Source organism: Taudactylus pleione, unplaced genomic scaffold (genome assembly GCF_031769625.1).
Source record: "Taudactylus pleione unplaced genomic scaffold, aTauple2 ptg000230l, whole genome shotgun sequence".
Classification (NCBI taxonomy): domain Eukaryota; kingdom Metazoa; phylum Chordata; class Amphibia; order Anura; family Myobatrachidae; genus Taudactylus; species Taudactylus pleione.
This window is the reverse complement of record NW_028284632.1, coordinates 7,642,028-7,667,246: the sequence shown is the minus strand read 5'-3', so window position 1 is coordinate 7,667,246 and position 25,219 is coordinate 7,642,028. Positions and strand designations below refer to the sequence as shown.

At 42.4% G+C, this 25,219-nt stretch overlaps 1 protein-coding gene across 2 annotated transcripts in view; it reads left to right on the top strand.

Annotated features, from left to right (window-relative positions):
- The window catches only part of GLIS1 (GLIS family zinc finger 1), a 217,202-nt gene that overhangs the window by 171,525 nt on the left and 20,458 nt on the right, over positions 1–25,219 (top strand). For both annotated transcript variants that reach the window (XM_088479355.1, XM_088479356.1), the window contains 3 exons: positions 2,974–3,084; positions 9,822–9,906; positions 14,345–14,486. In XM_088479355.1, coding sequence (XP_088335481.1) covers positions 2,974–3,084; positions 9,822–9,906; positions 14,345–14,486 — 338 coding nt within the window. The remainder of the gene's footprint in view (positions 1–2,973; positions 3,085–9,821; positions 9,907–14,344; positions 14,487–25,219) is intronic.

The following is a 25,219-nucleotide window of genomic DNA, read 5'->3' as shown; positions in this document are numbered from 1 at the left end:
CACTGTCAGAAACAGTAATAGTTTATAATGTTACCACTGTCAGATACAGTAATAGTTTATATGTTATCACTATCAGATACAGTAATAGTTTATATGTTACCACTATCAGATACGGTAATGGTTTATAATGTTACCACTATCAGATATGGTAATGGTTTATATGTTACCACTATCAGATACGGTAATAGTTTATAATATTACCACTATCAGATACAGTAATAGTTTATAATGTTACCACTATCAGATACAGTAATAGTTTATATGTTATCACTATCAGATACAGCAATAGTTTATATGTTACCACTATCACATACAGTAATAGTTTATATGTTACCACTATCAGATACAGTAATAGTTTATATGTTACCACTATCAGATACAGTAATAGTTTATAAGGTTACCACTATCAGATACGGTAATGGTTTATATGTTGCCACTATCAGATACAGTAATAGTTTATAATGTTACCACTATCAGATACAGTAATAGTTTATATGTTACCACTATCAGATACAGTAATAGTTTATATGTTACCACTATCAGATACAGTAACAGTTTATATGTTACCACTATCAGATACAGTAATAGTTTATATGTTACCACTATCAGATACAGTAATAGTTTATATGTTACCACTGTCAGATACAGTAATAGTTTATAATTTTACCACTATCAGATACGGTAATGGTTTATATGTTACCACTATCAGATACGGTAGTGGTTTATATGTTACCACTATCAGATACGGTAATAGTTTATATGTTACCACTATCAGATACGGTAATAGTTTATATGTTACGACTATCAGATACGGTAATAGTTTATAATGTTACGACTATCAGATACGGTAATGGTTTATAATGTTACCACTATCAGATACGGTAATGGTTTATATGTTACCACTATCAGATACGGTAATAGTTTATATGTTACCACTATCAGATACAGTAATAGTTTATATGTTACCACTGTCAGATACAGTAATAGTTTATATGTTACCACTGTCAGATACAGTATTAGTTTATATGTTACCACTGTCAGATACAGTAATAGTTTATAATGTTACCACTATCAGATACGGTAATGGTTTATAATGTTACCACTATCAGATACGGTAATGGTTTATATGTTACCACTATCAGATACGGTAATAGTTTATATGTTACCACTATCAGATACGGTAATAGTTTATATGTTACGACTATCAGATACGGTAATAGTTTATAATGTTACGACTATCAGATACGGTAATGGTTTATAATGTTACCACTATCAGATACGATAATGGTTTATATGTTACCACTATCAGATACGGTAATAGTTTATATGTTACCACTATCAGATACGGTAATAGTTTATATGTTACCACTATCAGATATGGTAATAGTTTATATGTTACCACTGTCAGATACGGTAATAGTTTATAATGTTACCACTATCAGATACGGTAATGGTTTATATGTTACCACTATCAGATACAGTAATAGTTCATATGTTACCACTATCAGATACAGTAATAGTTTATATGTTACCACTATCAGATACTGTAATAGTTTATAATATTACCACTGTCAGAATCAGTAATAGTTTATAATGTTACCACTATCAGATACAGTAATAGTTTATATGTTACCACTATCAGATACTGAAATAGTTTATATGTTACCACTATCAGATACAGAAATAGTTTATAATATTACCACTGTTAGATACAGTAATAGTTTATATGTTACCACTATCAGATACTGTAATAGTTTATAATATTACCACTGTCAGAAACAGTAATAGTTTATAATATTACCAGTCAGAAACAGTAATAGTTTATAATGTTACCACTATCAGATACAGTAATGGTTTATAATGTTACCACTGTCAGATACAGTAATAGTTTAAATGTTACCACTATCAGATACAGAAATAGTTTATAATATTACCACTGTTAGATACAGTAATAGTTTATATGTTACCACTATCAGATACAGTAATAGTTTATAATATTACCACTGTCTGATACAGTAATAGTTTATATGTTACCACTATCAGATACAGTAATAGTTTATAATATTACCACTGTCTGATACAGTAATAGTTTATATGTTACCACTATCAGATACAGTAATAGTTTATAATATTACCACTGTCAGATACAGTAATAGTTTATAATGTTACCACTATCAGATACAGTAATAGTTTATATGTTACCACTGTCAGATACAGTAATAGTTTATATGTTACCACTATCAGATACAGTAATGGTTTATATGTTACCACTATCAGATACAGTAATAGTTTATATGTTACCACTGTCAGATACAGTAATAGTTTATATGTTACCACTGTCAGATACAGTATTAGTTTATATGTTACCACTGTCAGATACAGTAATAGTTTATATGTTACCACTATCAGATACAGTAATAGTTTATATGTTACCACTGTCAGATACAGTAATAGTTTATATGTTACCACTGTCAGATACAGTAATAGTTTATTTGTTACCACTATCAGATACAGTAATAGTTTATATGTTACTACTGTCAGATACAGTAATAGTTTATATGTTACCACTATCAGATACAGTAATAGTTTATATGTTACCACTATCAGATACAGTAATAGTTTATAATATTACCACTATCAGATACAGTAATAGTTTATATGTTACCACTATCAGATACAGTAATAGTTTATATGTTACCACTATCGTATACAGTAATAGTTTATATGTTACCACTGTCAGATACAGTAATAGTTTATATGTTACCACTATCGTATACAGTAATAGTTTATATGTTACCACTATCAGATACAGAACTTTTTTTGACATGTATATCTTTATTTATCAATGAATAAAGTAAAATGTGGGTTACTAGACCTTTTTCTCACTGCCTGCAGTTTTATCTTCATGAAGTGGCAGCTTATTGAAGCCTTCCTAACCATAGTGTATCTCTTTTGTCCTATTCCATTACACAGAAGCCATATGCCTGCCAGATACCAGGATGCTGCAAACGTTACACTGACCCCAGCTCACTGCGGAAACACGTGAAAGCGCACACCGTCAAAGAGCAGCAGCTGCGCAACAAGGTACAAACACCGCTCGAGCAGGGACAGCATGAAAATGGTGCTGTAAGCCACATCAACCAATCAGATGTATGTTTTATTTTGTCAACACTTGTGAAGAAAAATGACAGAGCCTGATTGGTTGCTTTGGGTAAGAGCACCTTTTTTCGTGTACCAGTATCCATAAATGGAAATGTGCAGTACAGAACATAACCTGTGACTGTCTAACACAGAACCCAAAGTCTGCTGACTACAAGTTTGAGCACCTGATATAAAGTCATTCAAGTCATTAATTGCATGTAGGCAATTGGCTTTGGTGTGTAGACCTATATTTGTCTGATGGTACCAGGAATTTGCCAATTACATTGTATTGGGTATTTCCCCTAAGCACTCTTTTCCTATTACTCTCTCATTTCCCTTTCTCTACCCGTCTCATTCTTCTTGTATTAATCGCTTGGATATGAAACATATGCTCGCTCGGGGCCTGACCACATTTAAATAGAGAGAAACTTTTCAACTGGCTTATTTAGCTATTTGTAAGTTTAAGCCGGGATTTCACAGAGTAGTTGGAGGAGGGAGAAATTAGCTGGATAAGGATCTAGAACCAGCTGGGTCTTTGTCTGCGGTTGTGTTCCATAAGAAAGAGAACAAGAGTCCATGGTGTATATTTATTGGTTTCAGGGTAAGTGCTATGGTCCAACTCTACTAACTGATCTTAGTCCAAATCTTCTACCTGACATGAGTTTCATATAGAGGTGTGACTGATACCACAAGCTTCCAGGACTGTTTTGAGAGGACCATTACATCACTTCTCTGTGATGCTGTTAAAAGTTAGATTGACTAAAGGTGCGTACACACTGGGCGATTAAAGTGGACGACTGAACGATAACGATATCGTTCAGTCGTCCACTTTATCTTCCATTTTTAACACCAAAACGATGAACGATAACAAGGATGCGTGTTCCCGCGGGTCATTCGTCATTATCGTTCATCGGGTAAACATGCAAGCCAACCTGACGATATCGTCAGATTGTCGCATGTTGGGGAATGGGGGAGAGAGCCCGGCGCTGAACGATATCGTTAATGATATCATTCAGCGGGTGTGCTCAATGTCATAAACGACATTGAGCACACTCTGCCGGGGACACACTAGACAATATCGCTCAGGGAGCATATCGTGTAGTGTGTACCCACCTTATGAGTTGGGCAAGATCTTCAGCCTCCAGATATATATATATATATATATATATTATATATATATATATATATATATACAAGTTAACTAAGTTGGATACAGTTGGCAACTGTTAACCTTCTACTGCTCTGAAATGGACCATCTATGGTGTGCTACCGATGGTCGATGGCTTTGCCATTGAGGATGGAGGTCCAATGTTTCTCCAAAACATGTCAGATGGTGACACGGCAATTAAGTTTTTTTGTAGCCCCCCCTCTCTGATTGGCCTAAGGCTGTCACATATTCTCACTAATGATGCTATTGATGATTCCAGCACCGTTTTTCTGGGTAAATAGGCACTGAAACAGTGGGTGGGGCTACTGGGGATGAAGCTATAGTAAAACAATTATATATAATGTTGATTGGGTATGGGTTTCTGGCAGTCAGAATCCCAACGCCGGGATCACGACACTTGTTGGTTGGTATGCTAACCCTCCCCCTCTCCCTACCCTCACTCTAGCCCGCTGTTCCTGGTGCCTAACACTAACCTCCCCACTAGTGTCTGAACCTAACCCTTCCTGCACCCTAAACCTAACCCTCCCCCCAGTGCCTAACCCCGCACCGTATCCCTCCCCCTAACCCCAATACTTACCTTTGAGATGCAGATGTTCGGTATGTTGGAGCCAGGATCCCGACTAGTGTCGGGATTCCGGCACCGGAATTTTGACTGTTGGCATCCCGTCAGCCGGGATGCTGACTACATCCCATATTGTATATACATACTGTATATATTAAATATACACATATATATATATATATATATATATATAGTATTTATAAAAGAAGGCATTTGAAAGGGACTTTAAAATAAAACTTATCTTACATACATTTTAGGCCAGGATATTACGTCATAGTTAATGAGAGGTTCAGCAACTGAGTTCCTGCTTGTTCCAGCTGAAAAATAGCAAAACATTGCTGGTTTTATAACTTCCTGGCGTCGTTGGAAAGTACTGATGAACCACTTAATAGCTATCCCTACTCAGACAGGCTACATCCACTTCATTTGAAGAATTGATACAGTAAGTGCCCAGGCCGTAATTAAATGCCCTTAAAGGATTACGCAATTTCTTTACCTAATAACAGAACAAATTGGAAAAGACTCTCCAATGTTTTACGGAAGTATAAGATACATAGTTCTAGATGTTTTTCCTTGAAATAGTAAACTTTCTAAATTACAGGTGAGAAAAAGTTTATTCATCCTCATGCTGATCTTTGGGCCTGATTCATTACGGATCGCAACTACGAATGTGCACGCAATCGGCCGATTGTTGCGTACTGTGCAAACGTACGCACCGTATTGCGTGTGCACGGAACAGTCACTGCAGTGACTACGCAGACCCATCGCAGAGTGATTGACAGGAAGTACTGTTTATGGGTGGTGACGGGGGTGTGGTTGGAGAAACGCAGGCGTGCCAGTGCGTTCGGACACCGTTGCATGGGCGTGCATAAATTATCCACTTCGGTGGATTACGCAGCTTGAGTATTCATAGCATGCGATGAGGTTAACCGTTTCTGAGTAAGGTCAGAGCATTGTGCAAGTGTGCGTGAAGCTGCAATGGTACTCGATGTTACCAATGGTTTGACAGTCTTGCTAAGTATTACGTATGTGTGTAAGGTAAAGTGGGTGTCCTTATGTAGTGCTGCGGTGGCATACAGTACATCTAGCCTCCTTGCGTGTTAAACAGCCCTTCTAGTTGTCCCCTGCCGTGGCGCGAATCGGTAGCGCTGAGTGTCTTTTGTGTGATTTTTTTTTCCCTTTTAAATGTGTCTTATTAGCAAAGCTTACACTGGGCCTGATTCAGAGCCGCTCGTATGCAGCCGCTCGTTCGCTCTGAGCGATGTTCGCACATCTGCGCATGCGTATGGGAAGTAATGCGCATGCGCCAACCAGTCAGTGCGGTCGGAAATCGAGCGCTCGCAAAATAGCGAGTGCCTGCTAATTTGAGTGACAGGATGAGGCGTTTGTGGGTGGTAACAGGGGAAGGTGCTTGAAAACGCGGAGTGGTGATCCGAACGCAGGCGTACCAAACGGTCAAAACGGGTGTTTTAAGGGTGTGCATAATTAACAAAGCAGCGGCATCAGCCACGTCACTTGGTTGTTTCTTAGCCTGAACTGTTCGCATGATTGCGGTAGGAAAATCCAACCACAAGCACTGCGAGCAGTTCAGACGCCTTTCGATGTACTCGATTAATCAAATAAATAGCGGAGATGACGTAGGATGTGAGCGGCCAGGGGGCATCTTTACAAAATAGCGAGCGCATGTTTCGTTCGCTCGCTCAGACATAGAGGCGTCATCAGACCGCAAAGAGCGAGCGCTCAATTTAAATAGCCGGCCCCTTTTTCTGAACGAGTGAGCGCAAATAGCGTCCGGCTCTGAATCAGGCCCACTGTATCATAGCATTTCGCATGCAGATACATCCACAGTCGCACACAGAATATAGGCATGCCGCATATCATTTTAATCAGCAAAAGCTGCTTCTGCTTACTATTCACATAGCTTTGCGAATAGGACGCATTGAAGGGAAAAAGTTGCACAAAGATGCTCTGCCCTACAGAGTTGTACGGTGCTTACGCGTTATGTGTAATGGGACTTGTAGCATACGGAGGATAGATGTATGTGGACACATCTGTATTAGTGGGATTTGGGACCTCCAGAGGAGGGTAAATATTGGGGAAAAGATGACTTCAGTTTAATATCCAATCTTTTATGGATGGCATCACACTCCTGACACAGTTTCACCCTTCTGGGATAGCGGTAGATCCTTCTATGCCCTGTTCAATAGGACTCGTGGTCCTTATTCCTATGCCACCCACTTCAAGGTGCCAATGACCACACAGCTAAATTGGCCTCCCACATCCTTGCCGCTACCCGCTGCCTAATAGCTAAAGCCTGGAAGCAGAATCAGCCTATTTTCCTAGTTTATTGCCTGAATGGTAAACATAACTCGCCACGTGCATGATAAGGAAGAGAGGCTCCATCAGTTCTGGGCTCACAGTTGGTCAGCGCATTTACAAACAAGAGATGATCAAAGATAGCAAAAGAAGACTGTATCCAGGACCCCTGTCATGTCCATGATACCGAAATGTGGCACAACTGTGCATTTGCCTATAATAGGCCGTCCTCCAAGACTGAACATCTGTGCGAATATAGCACTTTTTCTGTAGTACATCAAGAGGCACCAGTGTTTCATGGGAGTAAGTGGGATAACAATACCCCAAGCACGTCATTAATTTGGGCTTCATGGAGGGATTGCGAGAAGAAAACTTACATTTTGCTCAGAGTTTGGTAGAAAGCATCTAAGACACCCACATACCGAGCTGAGGAATGTGGTATAATGAAACCAAGACTGAACTTTTTGGTCCCAAAATTATGTTTTGCACTTACACTGCCCATCAACCCAAGAGCACCACCTTACAATAAGCAATGATGGCAGGACCATAGTGGGAGGCTTCTCTGCTTCAAGGACTAGAAAACTTGTCAAACTACAGGGCAGACTGAGCGCCTAATTCCGAGTTGGAGGAATCCCTGCGTACAGACGCAAATGGCGAGTTTTTACAGCACCTGCCCAGGTGTGACTTTACGCATTTATTACGCAACTGGACCATATCTGTTTTGTTGTCAAATTGGGCATTTCGGGTGGCATCTGGCGACGATAATGTGAGTGCTCTGGAACCACTTGACTTGTGGGACTGTCATGGGTGTGTAATTCTGAGTCGCACTCCTGGGGTAAGGGAAGCCTGGCCTCTCAATGATCACCGTAATTAGTACCCACTTCCCCCCCTCTCAGCGCACTTGCATAGGCTACAGTGGCTAGCGCTATGGGAAGATGGCATTACCTACCGTGGCCAAGCATTCCGGAGCTCAGTGAAATGTTTCCATTTTAGCAGCCCCCATAGAAACCTATATAGAGGCTGCTTTTGTAACTGAAAAACGAGGGGGCCGCATCTGCTGCTGTCCCCCATACATCCAACCATACAGGGGGTAATATTAATAGTTGTGTCTGCCCTCCAAAAATGGGTGTTTCTGGGGAGGTAGGCTACACATATATTTTGATAAATATGCCCCCTAGAACTTTGGAAAGTATATATGTTCCAGACAGATAATGACCCCAGAGTATGTAGCGAAAGCCACATTGGAGTGGCTTAAATATAATAACATAATATCCTAAAGTGGAGTGGACACAGTCAGAGCCCTGACCTCAAACTCATCGACAGTCTGTGGAATGATTTGAAGATTGCCATTCAGCAATGGTCCCTGCCCATCCAGATGGAGCTTGAGCAATACTGCAAAAGTACATGGATGACGCAGAGTCCAGATGGGCAAAGCTGGTAGACATCTATCTAAATGCACTCACAGCTAGAGGTGCTCCTACCATTTATTTAAACAGGAAAGATACGAGGTGAATACTTATATAATCAATTAGTATCTGTTATTCTCTGCAATTTACAAACCATAAATACAGTAACTTAAACATAATAATAGCTATTATGAAATGTTATGGGCAACCCAATTATTTTATTAGATAAGCTAGCAGGCTCTGTAGAATTTAGATGCTTGCTGATTAATATACTGTAAGTTTCATGTTGCTGCCTCTAGGCCTCGTGTTCCTTACGGCCTGATTCAGAGGTGCACGCAGTATCCATGTTTGCGCAGTTGAGTGATTATATGTTGCTGCGCATGCGCGAAAAGCCTAGAGAACACCTATCAAGCATTCCCGAACCAATGGGGGTGATGAAGTACACATTTGCGTACAAGATCATTATGACTTCAGATAGCGTCTGTGATCCATGGTCATTTCAGGATGGAGACTGGGAGGTAACCTGAATTGATCGCAAAGAGAGGAGGTGGCATGGGCGTGTTGTGGGAATATCATGGGCGTGTTATGGTAGTGTCATGGGCGTGTTGTGGGAGTATCATGGGCGTGTTATGGTAGTGTCATGGGCGTATCATGCGCGTGTTATGGTAGTGTCATGGGCGTGTTGTGGGAGTATCATGGGCGTGTTATGGTAGTGTCATGGGCCTGTTTTCGGAGTATCATGGGCGTGTTATGGTAGTGTCATGGGCGTGTTGTGGGAGTATCATGGGCGTGTTATGGTAGTGTCATGGGCCTGTTGTGGGAGTATCATGGGCGTGTTATGGCAGTGTCATGGGCGTGTTGTGGGAGTATAATGGGCGTGTTATGGTAGTGTGATGGCCGTGTTGTGGGAGTATCATGGGCATGTTATGGTAGCGTCAGGGCCGTGTTTCGGTGTGCAGCTGCGTTCTCTTTTGCAGCACCGCAGCCACAGTGGTCATACTTTACGAAAGTTACAAGGAAGGCTGCTGAGACCAATGGTGGAGTGATCCACGAGCGAAGATGAGCATTACTTACATATGCAAAGTGGGCGTCTCAGGGTTTGCTCAGTCCGTCACACAGAAGTACACAAGAGGAATGCTCAAGCTGACATTTGCCTATTTTTGCATTTGCGAATCTCTGAGAACTGTTTAGTCCCAGCCCTTATCTCACGGTAACGTTTCTCTTACAGATGCAGCATACGCTGGAAGGGAAGTGGGCGAAAGCCATCACACATGAAATCCTGAGCGGCACTAGATCATGTGACATGCTGACAGGTATGTTTCAGTTTCAACACGACGTTAAAATTCCAGATCACATGTGGTGCCAGAACACTGTCAGTCACTGACCATGTGGCAGTTAGCAAACAGTTAATTACATACAGATGGACAAGCATTTGTTTTGTTGCCATTAATCATAATTGTAAATACCAGGCTTTCCTCAGGATAATAAATCAGTTAGTTAGAGGTGAATATTCAATACGCTCATTGGCAGAAAGGGCAGAATTTACCAGGAACAATAAGGGTCTATAATGCTGTCGAAAACACTTATTTCAGTCTTTCGTTTCAAATAAACCACAATATTTATGTGCGGAGAGCCGCCTCAGGCATTTCATTACATGAATGATTTTTTGCAACAGAAAAGCTAAACTATATTTAACTGTATAAAACTGGAATGTGACCTATAGTTTAGAGGAGAACTCCAATCTCGTTGTGGTTGTTGCCAAACCACTCGCACCAACTAGTACAATAGTTTGAGTTCCTTTCCTAATGCTGCTGTTTTTATTGAGATGGTCACTTTGGTGCACCCGCCAAATGACCTAGGGTCTGATTTAGAGGTGGATGCTGCTGCGTGCGTTCTAGCACCTGTACCCGGATTCGCGGGTGCGATAATATACAAATGATAGTTTCAGCCTGCCCCTAATGTACTAGCGTGCTCCTAAATGTGCCTGCCATGACACACCCACTTTCAGCGCCCGTGCATGCTGTAACAGCGCTGGTGGTTCTAGACATGCCACCATCAGCGCATCATCGCCTGCATCATCGACACTTGCACCTGTCCGATGGCAGTTTCTCCATCGGAACATGGTCTTTGTGGAAGTGTATCTGGGAATGCAGTCGCTTGCACTGACATGCCCGCGGCACTTCCATAACATGTATTTTTTAGCGTTCACTTAAAGTCACCTTCCGCTCACCGCCCAGGAACGACCATCGTTTTGACTCTTGGTTTCTGATAACATCGGTCCCGTACAGAACAGTTCCTTGTGCTAACGCATGCGCCATAGGGGTTTTGCATAATATTCTGCGCACTTGCAAATAATTGTTTAACTACGTGAACATCGTTTGCGTGCACCTCTGAATCAGGCCCCTATTCTCCAAGGGTTCATTGTAGAATACCACATCTCAATCAATAGGCTAATCTTAGGTGCTGTGCCAAGGGAATAAGTACAGTGGGTAGTGCTGGGATATAGTAACTCTAAGGGGGCAATCCAATTTGGTGACAGTTTGCAAAAGTGAGTTGGTTTTGTTAAACATCTCACAATTGCGCACTCCTGAAAAATGCAAGGTCCAACCAGAAATGCCTATTCGCGCTACTCACGGCACGGGTGTGTGCATTTTGTATAACATGCAACTTGGGAGAAGGGCATGAAAAGGAGGGGAGACCATCCTGGACCCCATAAAAATGACAACTTTGTTTGCAGAAATATGCAGAAGGCTGTTAATGGCAGTACTAGAGGTTTTTAAGCGGTGTCAAATAAAAAAATTTGAAAAAACAAGCTTTTTATGTTTAATCTAAAACTAATGAAATGAAAGATGCAAAGAAAAAGTAGAAAAAATATTTGATTTTGTACTAATTTACTATTTTATTATTATTATTTATTAATTTTTTTATAATGACAAAAAAGCAATTACTTTTCATTTAATTAAATTTGTGGTAACTGAAGTAACAAAAAAAAATAGATTTTGGGCTAATTTGAGGCCTTAAAAAAAAAAACAACAGAAATTAAATGTAGTTATTGGCCCAATTAAGCTCATTTAAACCTTCCAAATGCTTAATTAGTCATTAGAAGGGTTGGATAACAGGTTCTGTAAAATAAAGATTTCTCCCTACCTTCTCACACCCTCAGGGGGTGCGCACAGAAAAATGCGAGTTTGGAATTGGATTGCAACTGCAAAGCACAGTGCAAGTTTGCTGTGAGAATTGCTCGCACAAGCCAACTCACACCTCATTAGATTACTCCCTAACAGTGAGGCTCCTGGGGAATAATCCCCAATGGTTCTATTAGTTGGATGCAATGAAGAGAAGCTTTTGTGACATACTCTAGTTTACAACCTTAGGCACACCTCTTCCCTTGTAGCACATTTGTTCAGGATGTAGTCGGCATCCTGGTGTACTGTATATAATGCCAATGGTCAGAATCCTGGTGCCGGAATACCTACCGCAGGATCCCCAGGGCTGCGATCCCGTACTAGGGTTAGGGGTTATGCACTAGGGTAGGGTTAGGCTGCAGGAGGGGATGGTTAGGGTAAGGCTGCGAGGGGGGTGGGGGGTGGTTAGGGCTAAGCTGTCAAAGGGGAAGGTTAGGGGGAGGGTTAGGGGAAGGGTTTGAATTCTTACCTGCATGCGTCTGGATATCCACCATTGAGATTCTGCTACCGGGATTCTGATCGCTGGCATTATCAGTGCTGGAATCGCATACCTAACCCATTTTTTCATAGCAATCGACACTTTGTGAAAGAGGGGAAATTTATTATACTGTAAATGGAAGTAGCAGACTGCAGGGATTAAAGCTTGTGGGATATAAGATGTGTAAATTTGTTGGGTTGCTGCAGCTACTGTTCAATCAGATGCCACACTGCATACACAAATCCCATCCTATGCAACAGTTCCAGTTCCAGCCTCCAGCATAAACAGTGTTGCTCTTAAACTGCTCTCCTCCTCTTTTTTGGTGCTGCATTGTGGCTGCTAACATGTAATTTTGGGGGCATTGAGGGGATGGAAAGCCATTGATGTACTTCATTAAGGGGGCTATGTATTAAGCCTTGGAGAGAAGTACCAGCCAATCAGCTCCTTGCTGTTATTTTTTACACACAGCCTGTAAAATGATAGTTAGAAGCTGATAGGTTGGTACTTTATCTTTCTCCAAGGTTGGATACATCTCCCCCTAAGAAAGTTAGGGTGTCTTAATTGTGAAAAGCCTCATTTATACCCCTTTCAGACAGACAACCTGGGAAATACATGGGTCTATCAACCCGCAAATTTCCTGGGTCTCAGTCCCCAATCCTGGTAGAGAGTCGTGGACATGGGAGTTCGGCCAGCATCATTTACATTCACACATAGTGCAAAATCCCAGGTTTTTACACATAACCTGGGATTTTGCACTATGGCCCTGATTCAGACCCGCTCGCTGCCGGAGGCAGCTCGCAGGTCTGAAGGGCGTTTCTTTTTTTTAAAGTCCGGCCTTCTGGCCGCTTGTTAAGCTCTGGGTGACCACCCACAGCTTTAGCGAGCGGCCAGGTGATGGTCGCGACCATCGGGGCTTGCGACGAGACCCTTGTGGTAGGGTCTCGTCTGCCGCAAGCCCCAGTGAGCTTCCGGCTCTAATAGAGCAGGAAGCTCACTACTGACATCAAATGGCAGGCGTTCCTTTGGGAACAACTCCATTTGTGTAGCCACCCCCCCCCCCCAACCCCCCAACCCTCCTACCAAACAGGGCGAGCTGTCGATCAATATCGACAGCCGCCCCTTTTCGATGCGAGCGCTCGCTCCGGGGCTCTCGCATGCCGCGCGTGCGCATTGCCCGGCCATCGACCTGTTTGCGAGCGGGTCTGAATCATCAGGCCCTATGTGTGAATGGGGTAGAAGATTGGAGTTCTTCAAGCAGTGCAGTTGGTAACAAGGTCATAGTATTTGGGAAAGAAGCAGCAGCAATAATAATAATGTAATAAATGCTACTTAAAGGAGCACTAAATGTATTATTCATATTTTCCTATGTGAAAGAACTACAAATATATATACTAAAACCTAACACAAAGTAGATGTATGAGATAGGATGTGCTCTGTGAGCAGGAGGTCTCTTATCGTGCAGAAGAAGACATCCTAATACAGTACAGGGCTGCTGTGAGACATGGCTGATAGCCGGTTGTTGGCTAAGACAGGAGCGAACATTTTACTAGCTCACAATAACACACAGGTGTAAAGGTGCCCACACACATAGCGATGTGCTCACGATCAGCCGATGTGTATGATTTCCCTTGAAACTCTCCCCGGCAGCTCTGCACACGATCTGCACACGATTTGGTGTCCAATCTTCATACGATCTCTCCTGCATCCAGACTTTTTACAGTGCATCGCGTCCCAGATTGTTAGATCTGCCCTACAGCACGGCAGATCTGACGATGCGATGTGCGACCAGCGGGGACGTTCATCGTGATTGTGAGTAGGGACTCACGATTTCCTCACGATTTTGGCATATTTTACACGATTTGTCGTCACGATTCGTCGAAATCGGCCAAATCGTGTAAAATATCACTGTGTGTGGGCAGCTTAAGGGTAGAAATAATAAATGAACTGTTACTTGTGCTTTAGTGACTTTTTTCCAGATGCTATTTAAATGTTTTATGAATGTGTATCTTCCATATAGTGGTATTTTTTGAAGTTGAACTTTATGATGAATTCAAAAGTATTCACTAAATGTTTTCCTTAAACTCCCAGGGTTGTATACGTTTTGTTCCACAAATCAGAACATAGCCAGCCCGGGACTAATGTCACCAGCTCCTGCAGTATCTTCGCGATGCCCCCCGATGGAGTCCCCATCCACATGCCAGTTGTCGGCCACGGAGAGTGCCCTGGAGGGGTATGTGCACTCACCAATAATCTCACATCTAACATATTTTTAGAGTTAGGGGTATATTTACTAAGGGGCGGTTGTCTGACAGGTCATGTTTTTTTTTTTAACTGATAGTTTTAAAACTTTATCTGGAATCCGTGTGCAACCAGCACGATTTAGCGTTGATTCCTGCTGTAGTTTTTAGAAAAGGAGAGTGAGATACCTCAGGATAAGGGGCACGTAATGTAATAAATGCTCCATATGTTATGTTCACCATAAGAGTATATCCAAATTTATTCACAATTAATACACATAAAATACACTTTTATAAATATCTGCAATATACCACTCAATAAAAAGTTCCTCTGGTAAATATACCACTCTTAGTTATTGCTCACTTATTTGTTGATATTGTTGTAGGGTCAATAACCCAAAGTCTCTTATGGATTTCAGACAGAAAGTCTTTGTAGGTAATTAAACATGGACTTATAATAACGGGTGCATGTTCCTTTAAATGGTTAGATTTAGATGTCACAGTCTCTAGGTCGTGTATTCATTCAACCCTGGAAGGAGCAGCAGAGGGAGAGCGCTAACTGTGTTACTGTGAGCAGGAGCCTTGCTCAACCTCATACATACGGTAGCCACTCATACATGTACTAGGACGTGTGCTGACCGGTGTTCTTACCCCTGCCTGAATTGCATGCAAAAGGTCCAATTACATCCAGGTCCAGTCCAGATTGTGGTAACGTTATTTGTAAATCACAGGACTCGCGGCCAGCAATCCAGTGGAGCTAATATCTTTGGAGTGGAGTTCCAGAGCTAGAATCGAGGCTCCTAATGCGTTTCTGTGTCTTAACCGGTATTGCCATTTTTTAAACTACAGTATCAGTCAAAGCCCCTGATGATCGCTACTGTGTCAGTGTGCCTGTTAGTAAATATACCCCTTTTTCTAAAGAAACCACATTGACTGATACAGTTGGTATGTGTAACCAGCATTTCCACGTTTGTGCTGGGCTTGTGCTGTGGAGAATCCAGGATGGTAACAATATTTTCACACCTGAGATGTCATCAACATGAGCACCATGAGATATAGATAAATGTGTAAGTCATATTTCTTAGCTGTCCTCCTACACATCATTATCTCAAGTTCTCTCTGGAGGGGGGATAAACATGGCTGCCAGTCACACAGACATTATTTGATAGCTCTTTGCATATCAGAGGGAGGAGGGTATTTACAGTACTACCAAAGCCTCCCTGATGTCTCACTACATTATGTGCCATGTGACTGCAGTTACCATGGTAGTCACATGGCACTGTGCAGAACTATAAATAAGTAAAGGCACCTGAAGAAACAAACCAAGGCAAATGATAATTAAAAACCTACAAATCCTATTTTGGGTCTCATTCAGAGGCGCACGCTAACTGCATGCAATGCCGATGGTCACTTAATTGAGCAATTTTTTGCTACTGTGCATGTGCAAAATATTCTGAAACCCCTATGACGGGTGCGTTACCCTGAGTGTACGCACAAATGCGCTGTTGTATGCGAGACCGATGGTATCGGAAATAGTGAGGGAAAAACATGCGCGTTCCTGGGTGGTGACTGGTAGGTGGCCTGAAGTCAGTGCAAAAAAATGTCCTGAGGGCTGTATGCGGTTCTTTAATACATTTAACACTTATAATAATAATAATTATTATTTATATAGCGCTGTTTCCCCAATAGGACTCAAAGCGCTTAACAGACAGTTTGAACATAATAAAACTATTTTAAAAACACAAACTTAGAATATAGCAAGGTCTTCGGACGCAGCATTCGGATTGCAGATGCATACGTGCTTCTGTCTACTATGGCCTGTGTCTCATGCAACATCATACTTGTCTACCCTCCTAATTCGGCTGCCGCCCCCCTCCCCCGACATTACATCTGAGACCCCCGCAGAAGTGTGGAGGCGGTGTCGTGATTCACACTGAATCCCGTCATTTTGGCCCCGATCACTGTTTCTCAATGCCTGTAATATCGGCATTGTGTAGCGAGGGCGGAGCCAAAATAATGTGATCGTGTGGCCCTGCCCACAAATGGCAGTCATCCATCTGGCCATGCCCCTTTTTCACAGCCACGCCCCCTGCCGATCTGGCTGCTCCCTCCCGGAAGGAGCAGCCACTGACTGTAGAGTTCTATCCAACTTTATTCACAATATACTGTTATATTAAAATGTCCTATGGTTTGACTAATAAAAAGCAAGAGAAGAACCTACAGGGTTAAATTGTGTATCTCAGTCTGTGCCAACATAAGCAAAAGTCTCCCCCTCCCCTTATAGCGCTATTCATGTAAATATGTTGGTGAAATTCTCTTCTAATTTAGTTGCAATTGCTCAGGCAGGATGTGACCGCATCAGGCCGCTGTTTACTCTGGGGGCGGGAGGCTACTGGTCAGAGTCTTGAAGAGTGGTCAGTTTGTCAGATGTTAATGATTGAAGACCATGAGGTAGAATATTTTCAGAGATCTCCAAAGCTGAACTCTGATGAATGTCTGAGGGGTGAGCACAGCGCAGGAAACCTGCGACTCGCCGCACTAACAGTCACTGTTACCGTCTAAAGCTTTTAAATGGAGGAGATTTAGATTTTGTTTGGGGGCTTAGAAGAAATAATTGGCTACCTACTAAATGAATCCTTCGTTTACCAAGAACTCTGTAATTGCTGCCAGTGTGTGTACACTCATTAACGTCAAAGCTCTCACAGTAGCTGATGAGTGAGTCGCTGGGGCTGACTTACAAAGCCCACTTACTGCACACCCCAAAACACTTTTACGCCCACGTCTCCTCTCAGATGCACAAACTACAAGTGCACATTTATCTGTGGGGAGTCCAACCTGTTATTCAGTTACTACCATGCTCTTCAATTGATTAGAATTCTAAACTTTTCTTCTAAAATGCTGCTGGATTCAGTGTTATCTATGTATAACATAAATCATGAGAGTAAGGGAGTATGGAGATATCAGTCATTTTGTGAGGCGTGTGTAAAGATCCGAGGTAGAGCCGGCTGAGCGCTCGGCCCCGGGGAGGAGAGGCAGGTTGTGGTGATTGTGATGTGTGTGTGTGTGTTATTATTAGTTAGTTTTTTATTTACATTGCCCAGGTATATGACACAAACTCGCTCTCTGGATTCATATGTATGAAGAGAGCAGAGCGGAGCACGTTACATGGAAAAAGGGAATTACAGCCCTAACAAGACCACATTATAATTTTATTAGATTTTAGATGTTTGCTTTCTTCACACAAAATATTAGGATAAAATAATTAAAACAAAAACAGCCTATGTTGGAAATGAGTGGCAGTTATGAGATGTTAAATTTAGAACCACAATAAGACCCTATATGAAAACAGCTGGCAATGCATAGGTTAAATAAGCAAACACAGTAAATACATCTATAGCCCAAAATGACATGAAACGTAATCATTTGTAGCATACACAAAACAAAACAAAATAACAGACCAGTGTGTATATATACTCAAGTGGAGATGTTGCCCATAGCAACCAATCAGATTCTAGCTATTATCTTCTAGAAGGTGCTAGTTAAATGTTAAATAAAATCCAATTGGTTGCGATGGCAACATCTCCATTCTAAAAACTCTCACTTTAGTAAATATTCCCCCATGAGTGGATCTACAGCTGCAGTACTTACTTGAAATATATTTATTAATACTCTAAGTGCTGTATATTCTGTTGCGGCTCTCCGGGGGAAATTGCTCACACCGCCAATTAAATACCAATAAAGAAAGAGTCGCGTCAAACTCTCCCACCCACAGACTATTCAATTAATATACTAAAACAAGATGAAACAGCTGTATACAGCCATGGACAAAAGTTTTGAGAATGACACAAGTATTGGTTTTCACAAAGTCTGCTGCTTCAGTTTTTATGATGGCAATTTGCAAATACTCCAGAATATCATGAAGAGTGTTCAGATGAATTGCAATTAATTACAAAGTCCCTCTTTGCCATGACAATGAACTTAGGCCCTGCTTCAGAGCCGGACGCTCTTTGTGAGCCCTCACTCTGAATCAGGGCGGCCTGTTTTTGTTTTTTTTTGGCCAGCCTCCAGGCCGCTCGCTAAGCTGTGGGTGACCCTTGTGGTAGGGTCTCGTCCACCGCAAACCCCAGTGAACTTCCTGCTCTAATAGAGCAGGAAGCTCTCTACTGACATCACGGGTGACGTCAGTAGGGCCGCCCACAAACGGCAGGCGTTCCTTCAGGAAAGAAAAAACAAATTCAGGCGCTCCAAAGGGAACTGTGAGGAGTAAATCTAATTGCAGCTCACCACTAGGGGGATAGGCAAGCCCCAGCATAACTTACAGACGAAAAAAACACAGATGTGGGAGCGCTAATGATGGGTTAAGAGAACAGTCGTGCAAATAATAAAATGAACTCGCATTTAATATCAAATAATCACAAAATAAATGGTATGAAACAGAGGGATTATCTGTTAGAAATCAACATGTAAAATGTGAACATTAGAAAACATGTAAAAAGAGTACAATGATAGACAATGATAAAATTTAGATTGCAAATATAAGTCATATTTACTCTGATAATGGTATAATAGGAATGTCTCAGTTGTAGTTGCCCCTAGTGAAATCTGGGAAATGACACAGAGAATGGAGTTTTATACTTTGGTGAGTCATTCAATCCTCAGAGGTAAAGCTGCATACACACGTAAAGATTTTCTGTCCAACCATCCAACTAGTTGATTGGTTGGAATGAAAATCTGGTAAGGTATGAAAGCAAATGCCAATCAGCAATTTGCTCCCAAACGCCGTAAAATGGACAAAAATTGTTGTTAAAACAAATAGTTTAGATCAAACATTTAACAAACTTGTCTGACGACCATTTTCTTCTGTTTTCTGGCATTTAGGAGAAAATTGCTGATCATCATTTACTCCCATACGTTACCAGATTTTCATTCCAACCAATCAACTAGTTGGATGGTTGGACAGAAAATCTTTACGTGTGTATGCAGCTTAAGGTGACTGAAAGCTGTTTCAAAATGAGAATACTCTCAAAAATTCCCAATGTCTATTAGCAGAGGTGAGTAAAAAGCCATGAATCGTTTGTGGAAAATATTCTTATATATGTCTTACCCTTTGGAAGGAAGATATGATACGGGTGCACAGTAGTAAATGGACCGTGAATAATGATCATGGATCCCGGCCGGGATGAGGTGTAGAAGCAGAGCGGTACCTGGCGGTAGTGGCAGTGAAACTCTGAATGAGGAGCGGCTGGGAGGTGTGTAAGCCGCTCCTGGATAAGCGACGTCTCGCAAGGTAGCGCTGACCGCCAGGGATAGCCTCTCTGTGAGCTGTGTATGGCTAAGTGGCTGGCGTCAGCGGGTCCTTTTGCCGGTCAGTGTGAATGGAATCACCTGCCGGAGGGGTAGCCTCCCAAGGGCTGAGTATGGCTGAATAGCTGTAGTCAATGGAACCTGTTGCTGGACAGACAGATGGGAGCACCTTCAGGAACGCCTCCGTACGTCCAGCCACCCCACCCTGCACGGCTACAAACGGGGTGAGCTGTTAATCACAATCGACAGCCACCCCGTCTTGTAGTGACTCCCGCAGCGAGTGTGCGCACTGCCCGGCCATCGACCTGCTTGCGAGCGCTATGCGCTCGTGAGCGGGTCTGAATCAGGCCCTTAATCCCCAAAACAACATTTCCACTGCATTTCAGCCCTGCCACAAAAGGACCAGCTGACATCATGTCAGTGATTCTTTTGTTAAAACAGGACACGAGGACAAGGCTGGAGATCACTCTGTCATGCTGATTGAGTTAGAATAACACACTGGAAGCTTTAAAAGGAGGATGGAGCTTGAAATCATTGTTCTTCCTCTGTTAACCATGGTTACCTGCAAGGAAACACGTGCAATCATCATTACTTTGCACAAAAAGGGCTTCACAGGTAGGATATTGCGCTAGTAAGATTGCACCTAAATCAACCACTTATCGGATCACTAAGAACTTCAAAGAGGTTCAGTAGTTGTGAAGAAGGCTTCAGGGCACCCAAGAATGTCCAGCAAGTGCCAGGACGTCTCCTAAAGTTGATTCCGCTGCAGGATCGGGGCAACACCAGTGCAGAGCTTGCTCAGGAATGGCAGCAGGCAGGTGTGAGTGCATCTTCACGCACAGTGAGGCAAAGACGTTTGGAGGATGGTCAAGGAGGGCAGCAAAGAAGCCAGCCACTTCTATCCAGGAAAAACATCAGGGACAGACTGATATTCTGCAAAAGGTACAGGGATTGGACTGCTGAGGACTGGGGTAAAGTTATTTTCTCTGATGAAACCCTTTTCAGATTGTTTGAGGCATCTGGAAAAACGTTTATCCGGAAAAGGAAAGGTGAGCGCTACCATCAGTCCTGTGTCATGCCAACAGTAAAGCATCCTGAGACCATTGATGTGTGGGATTGCTTCTTAGCCAAGGGAGTGGGATCACTCACAATTTTGCCTAAAAACACAGCCATGAATAAAGAATGGTACCAAAACATCCTCCAAGAGCAACTTCTCCCAACCATCCAAGAACAGTTTGCCATAAGGCAAAAGTAATAACTAAGTGGTTCGGGGAACAAAACATCAAAATTTTGGGTCCATGGCCAGGAAACTCCCCAGACCTTAATCCCATTGAAAACTTGTGGTCAATCCTCAAGAGGCGGGTGGACAAACAAAACCCACAAATTCTGACAAACTCCAAGCATTGATTAGGCAAAAATGGGCGGCCATCAGCCAGTATGTGGCCCAGAAGTTGATTGACAGCATGCCAGGGCGAATTGCAGAGGTCTTGAACACTGCAAATAATGACTCTTTGCATAAACTTAATGTAATTGTCAATAAAAACCTTTTAGGGGAATTCAGTATGGAGCGAAAACTCAGTTTTTGCGTTAATATCGCACCTATGACGTCATTATCGCAGGTTTTAGTTTTACACTCTATTCAATTTCAAAGACTTTTCGCAGGTTCGAAAAGTTTTTGAAAAAAAAACGGGGATAACTTTTCACCACTGAATAGGTGGCGAAAAAAAGTGCAGAATTGGGGTTTAGGGGTGCAAGTTTAAAAAAATAGCCTGCACCCCTGGGAATGTAATTTTAAAAATAACTGTGTCAAAAAAAGTTTAAAAAAAAATAGGGACACCCCAAAAAATTAATTCAAAATTGGGGTGAAAAAAAAAAAAGGGGAAAAAATTATTTAAAACTAGGGAAATAGGTTCAGGGCTACTCTGCAAGTATGCGGCAGGTGTTTTCTAGAATAGATTTATAGCGGCAGGTGCACAATTGCAGAATTTTTAAAAAATTACTTTAGGCACATCAAAATATGCTAGTACCCATTTTCATGTACCCCAAATTTGATGGGACCACTTAAAAAAATGAAAAAAATAACCTAAGTGCTCTTCTGCAACACTTCTTCAATGTTGGGAAAAAAGCACCTGCCGCAGCTATTTAAATCCCGACTTTCATTTGCAGGCTAAAACGGGGGTACCCATAGTGATCCCCCATGTTTTTACAGCTTTAGGGGGTCCTACAATTTTTTCCAAGAAAATTTCATAGTTTATCGCCAATCCCACTTCGCCAGGTCCCGTTTTCGTTGATTTTATATTGAATACGGGGATAAAGCGGGCGCACATCCGATACTTTATCACAGAAAAATCTCCGATGTGGAGCGAAAAGTCCAGCACGGACTTTTCGCTCCCATATTGAATACTCCTCTTTGACACTTATGAAATGCTTGTAATGTTACATCAGTATACCATGGTAACATCTGACAAAAAGGTCTAAAAACACTGAAGCAGCAAACTTTGTGAAAACCAATACTTGTGTCCTATAGATTGTAAGCTTGCGAGCAGGGCCTTCCTACCTATATATCTGTCTGTTTTTACCCAGTTTTGTTCTATTTATGTTTCCAATTGTAAAGTGCAATGGAATATGTTGCGCTATGTAAGAAACTGTTGATAATTAAAAATGATTCTCAAAACTTTTGCCCATGACTGTAAATAGAAACATAGAATAGAATAGAGGTTATAGGTTTTACGATATAATGTTTTAAATATATTAATCTAATTCATGAGTACATTTATTGAATAAATGTACTAAACGCCGGTATGCATGCAATCACTGGCGAGATGCATTGCCTCCAAAATGCGATGATTGATGCATCCACACAATTTCTGCAGGGACAAGTTCATTGAATCAGCTTAGATGCCAACATCAGATTATAATGTCCAGGGACACAAATTGCTGGGCAGGCAGATGGAAGTATGACACGTAGGGCCTGATTCAGCAAGGAACGCACAGGAGAGAACGCACGCACCAGTCCGCTGCGAGAATATGCTAATCATTGCATATGCACGGAGACTGCAGCACAAAATACAGACGCCCAGCGGCATATTAAGCTGCCTATCTCCCTTTACTCAAAGCCTGATCAGTACGCAAGATAGCGTAAACATCGGTAACATCGAGAACCATTGGTATAGCATAATAGTGGTTTACCTGAGCTGCCGCAGGATTTTGGCTGCTTCCTGTGTAGAGCTTATGGTATGGCTGTGTTTGCCGCCGCACTGCCTTAATTATGCAAGTCCCTATAATGGCGCCCCAACGCACAGGCACGCCTGCGTTCGCCAGACCATCCCCCGTCACCACCCACAAACGGCACTTCCTGTCAATCAATTTCGGAAGGGTCTGCGTACACACTGCGAGTAGTCTGCGTACCCTAACCCGATCGCACTGGGCCCTATGGGTCCAGTAGCCCCAGATCGCTTTCAATGACTGACTCAGAGGTGCACGCTATTGGAGTCGCTACTGCGTCTTTTGCCGCGGTGTGTCTACATAGCAGCCGATGTTATTGGTATATATAGACGCCCATCGTGGCTGCAGCACTAATCGGCCGCTGTGCGGTTAAGACACATCATGGAACACATCCGTCGCGCCTCCGAACATTGCACCAGCCCTATGGAGGAACATGGGCGCCAGTTTCAGTTTTAACTGCATCAGCGTCCTGCTAGCCAATCCCATTACCACCCAGAAACAACCACTGAAATCTTCAGCTCTTGCATCCAAATGCGTTCTGTGGCTCCCGGGGGTAACCATTGTTACAAATGCGCAGTGTGACTGCGCAGACTGAAAACATTGGCCGCCTGGATGCAGCATCGACATTACATGCACCTCTAAATCAGGCCCTCACTCTATTCCCACTTGCTTGTCTGTTACTCTATCCCAAATCCTGCTGACTTATAATTCAGATGATGCCGAGTCAGGACCAGTAACTGCAGGTAAGTGTGCTATTAGTTTGTATTTTAACTACCAAATATGACATTTTACCTGTTATTTATTACATATTAAAGCAGCAGTTAATATGTTGTGTGATGAAGGCATGACAAACAAAACAAATATATTGGGTGTGTATTTCAGCTCTTCGGTTGTTGTCACACTAGAGTTTTTTTCTGCCGGTATTTTGTCCTTTCCAGAAAATAATAGATAATACACAAATAAAAGAAGTGACACAACTGCCATATGATAATATATTGTAACACAAATGTGGCGGATATATCCCACTAAATACTCTGCATAATATGAGTATTGGTCAGTCCAGCTCTGTAGGAAAGTTCTCTCATATCTGGAATGTTGGGGTTCTTTGATCTCTCTCATCTTTGTTTCCCCAAGTTACTCTTTAAAGAGCATTATCCCTTTACAGTCAGAATTATCCACAACAGAAATACAGCACCAATATGCAATCACTACATATCTACAAGCAGCAGTTTTGTAAATGTCAGTTACATTATAATATAGTAGCTATAGCACCAAATAGCACTTAAATGACAGTATAATAAGTATCGCAGATATTATTCAGTTGAACTTGAGCTGCTCCAGATGTTTCATGAATTAATATACTGTAGTTCATTCTTTATCAACGTCTAGGTAGCAGCTGCTATTCGGATAACTGAAGTGCGATGTCACCTGTATGCAGTGTACTTAATTCTTCTGTATAGGTCCTTGGAATCCCACTTTTAGATCAGATTTACAGACTTAAATCTGAAGATTAAGGGGGCTAATTACCCATACCTGTAGATTCAATCAGCGGGGTTTACCCCATTACAGAGGTGGACTCTTCCTCAGAGCTTCAGGAGCTGTGATGAAAAGCATCCAAACCAAACGCGGGGCAGTGAGTTACTAGGGTCTCCATTGCAGGGCACCACCAGTAGTTCCACCGCTGAGTGAGGTAGAGAAGGACAGAACTTGGACAGAGAGAAGGGGTAAACTTTTGAGATATTTTGCACTCAAGATAATAGATGTGTGTTCATAGAAACAGATTTTATTATATTTTGTATAGTGCAGGCGATGACTGTAGGGACTGACAGACCAGAGTAATAGTAGAATATGCTTGCACGAGGACTGAGTGTGCGGCAGTGTCTAATGCATTCAGAGGAGTCACTGGTAATTGGAAGCAAGTTTTGGTATATAGGTTGGGATCAGGCCCGGCGACAGGGGGGGACTACAGGGACAACCGTACTGGGCCCCGAGGTCCAGAAGGCCCCCTGAGGACCGGACAGGCACAAAATGGGGCCGTGGGCAGTGGTCTCTGTTCCAGCTGGCGGGCCACAGCCACTGGGACCCATAGCGGCAGCCCAGTCCCTAGTCCCCTGTAGCCTAGCCCAGACAGAGCTGGGCTCTTCCGGGTGGCTCAGCTGCGGCCCGGGCCGGGCCTGACCTTTAGGGGAGCAACACG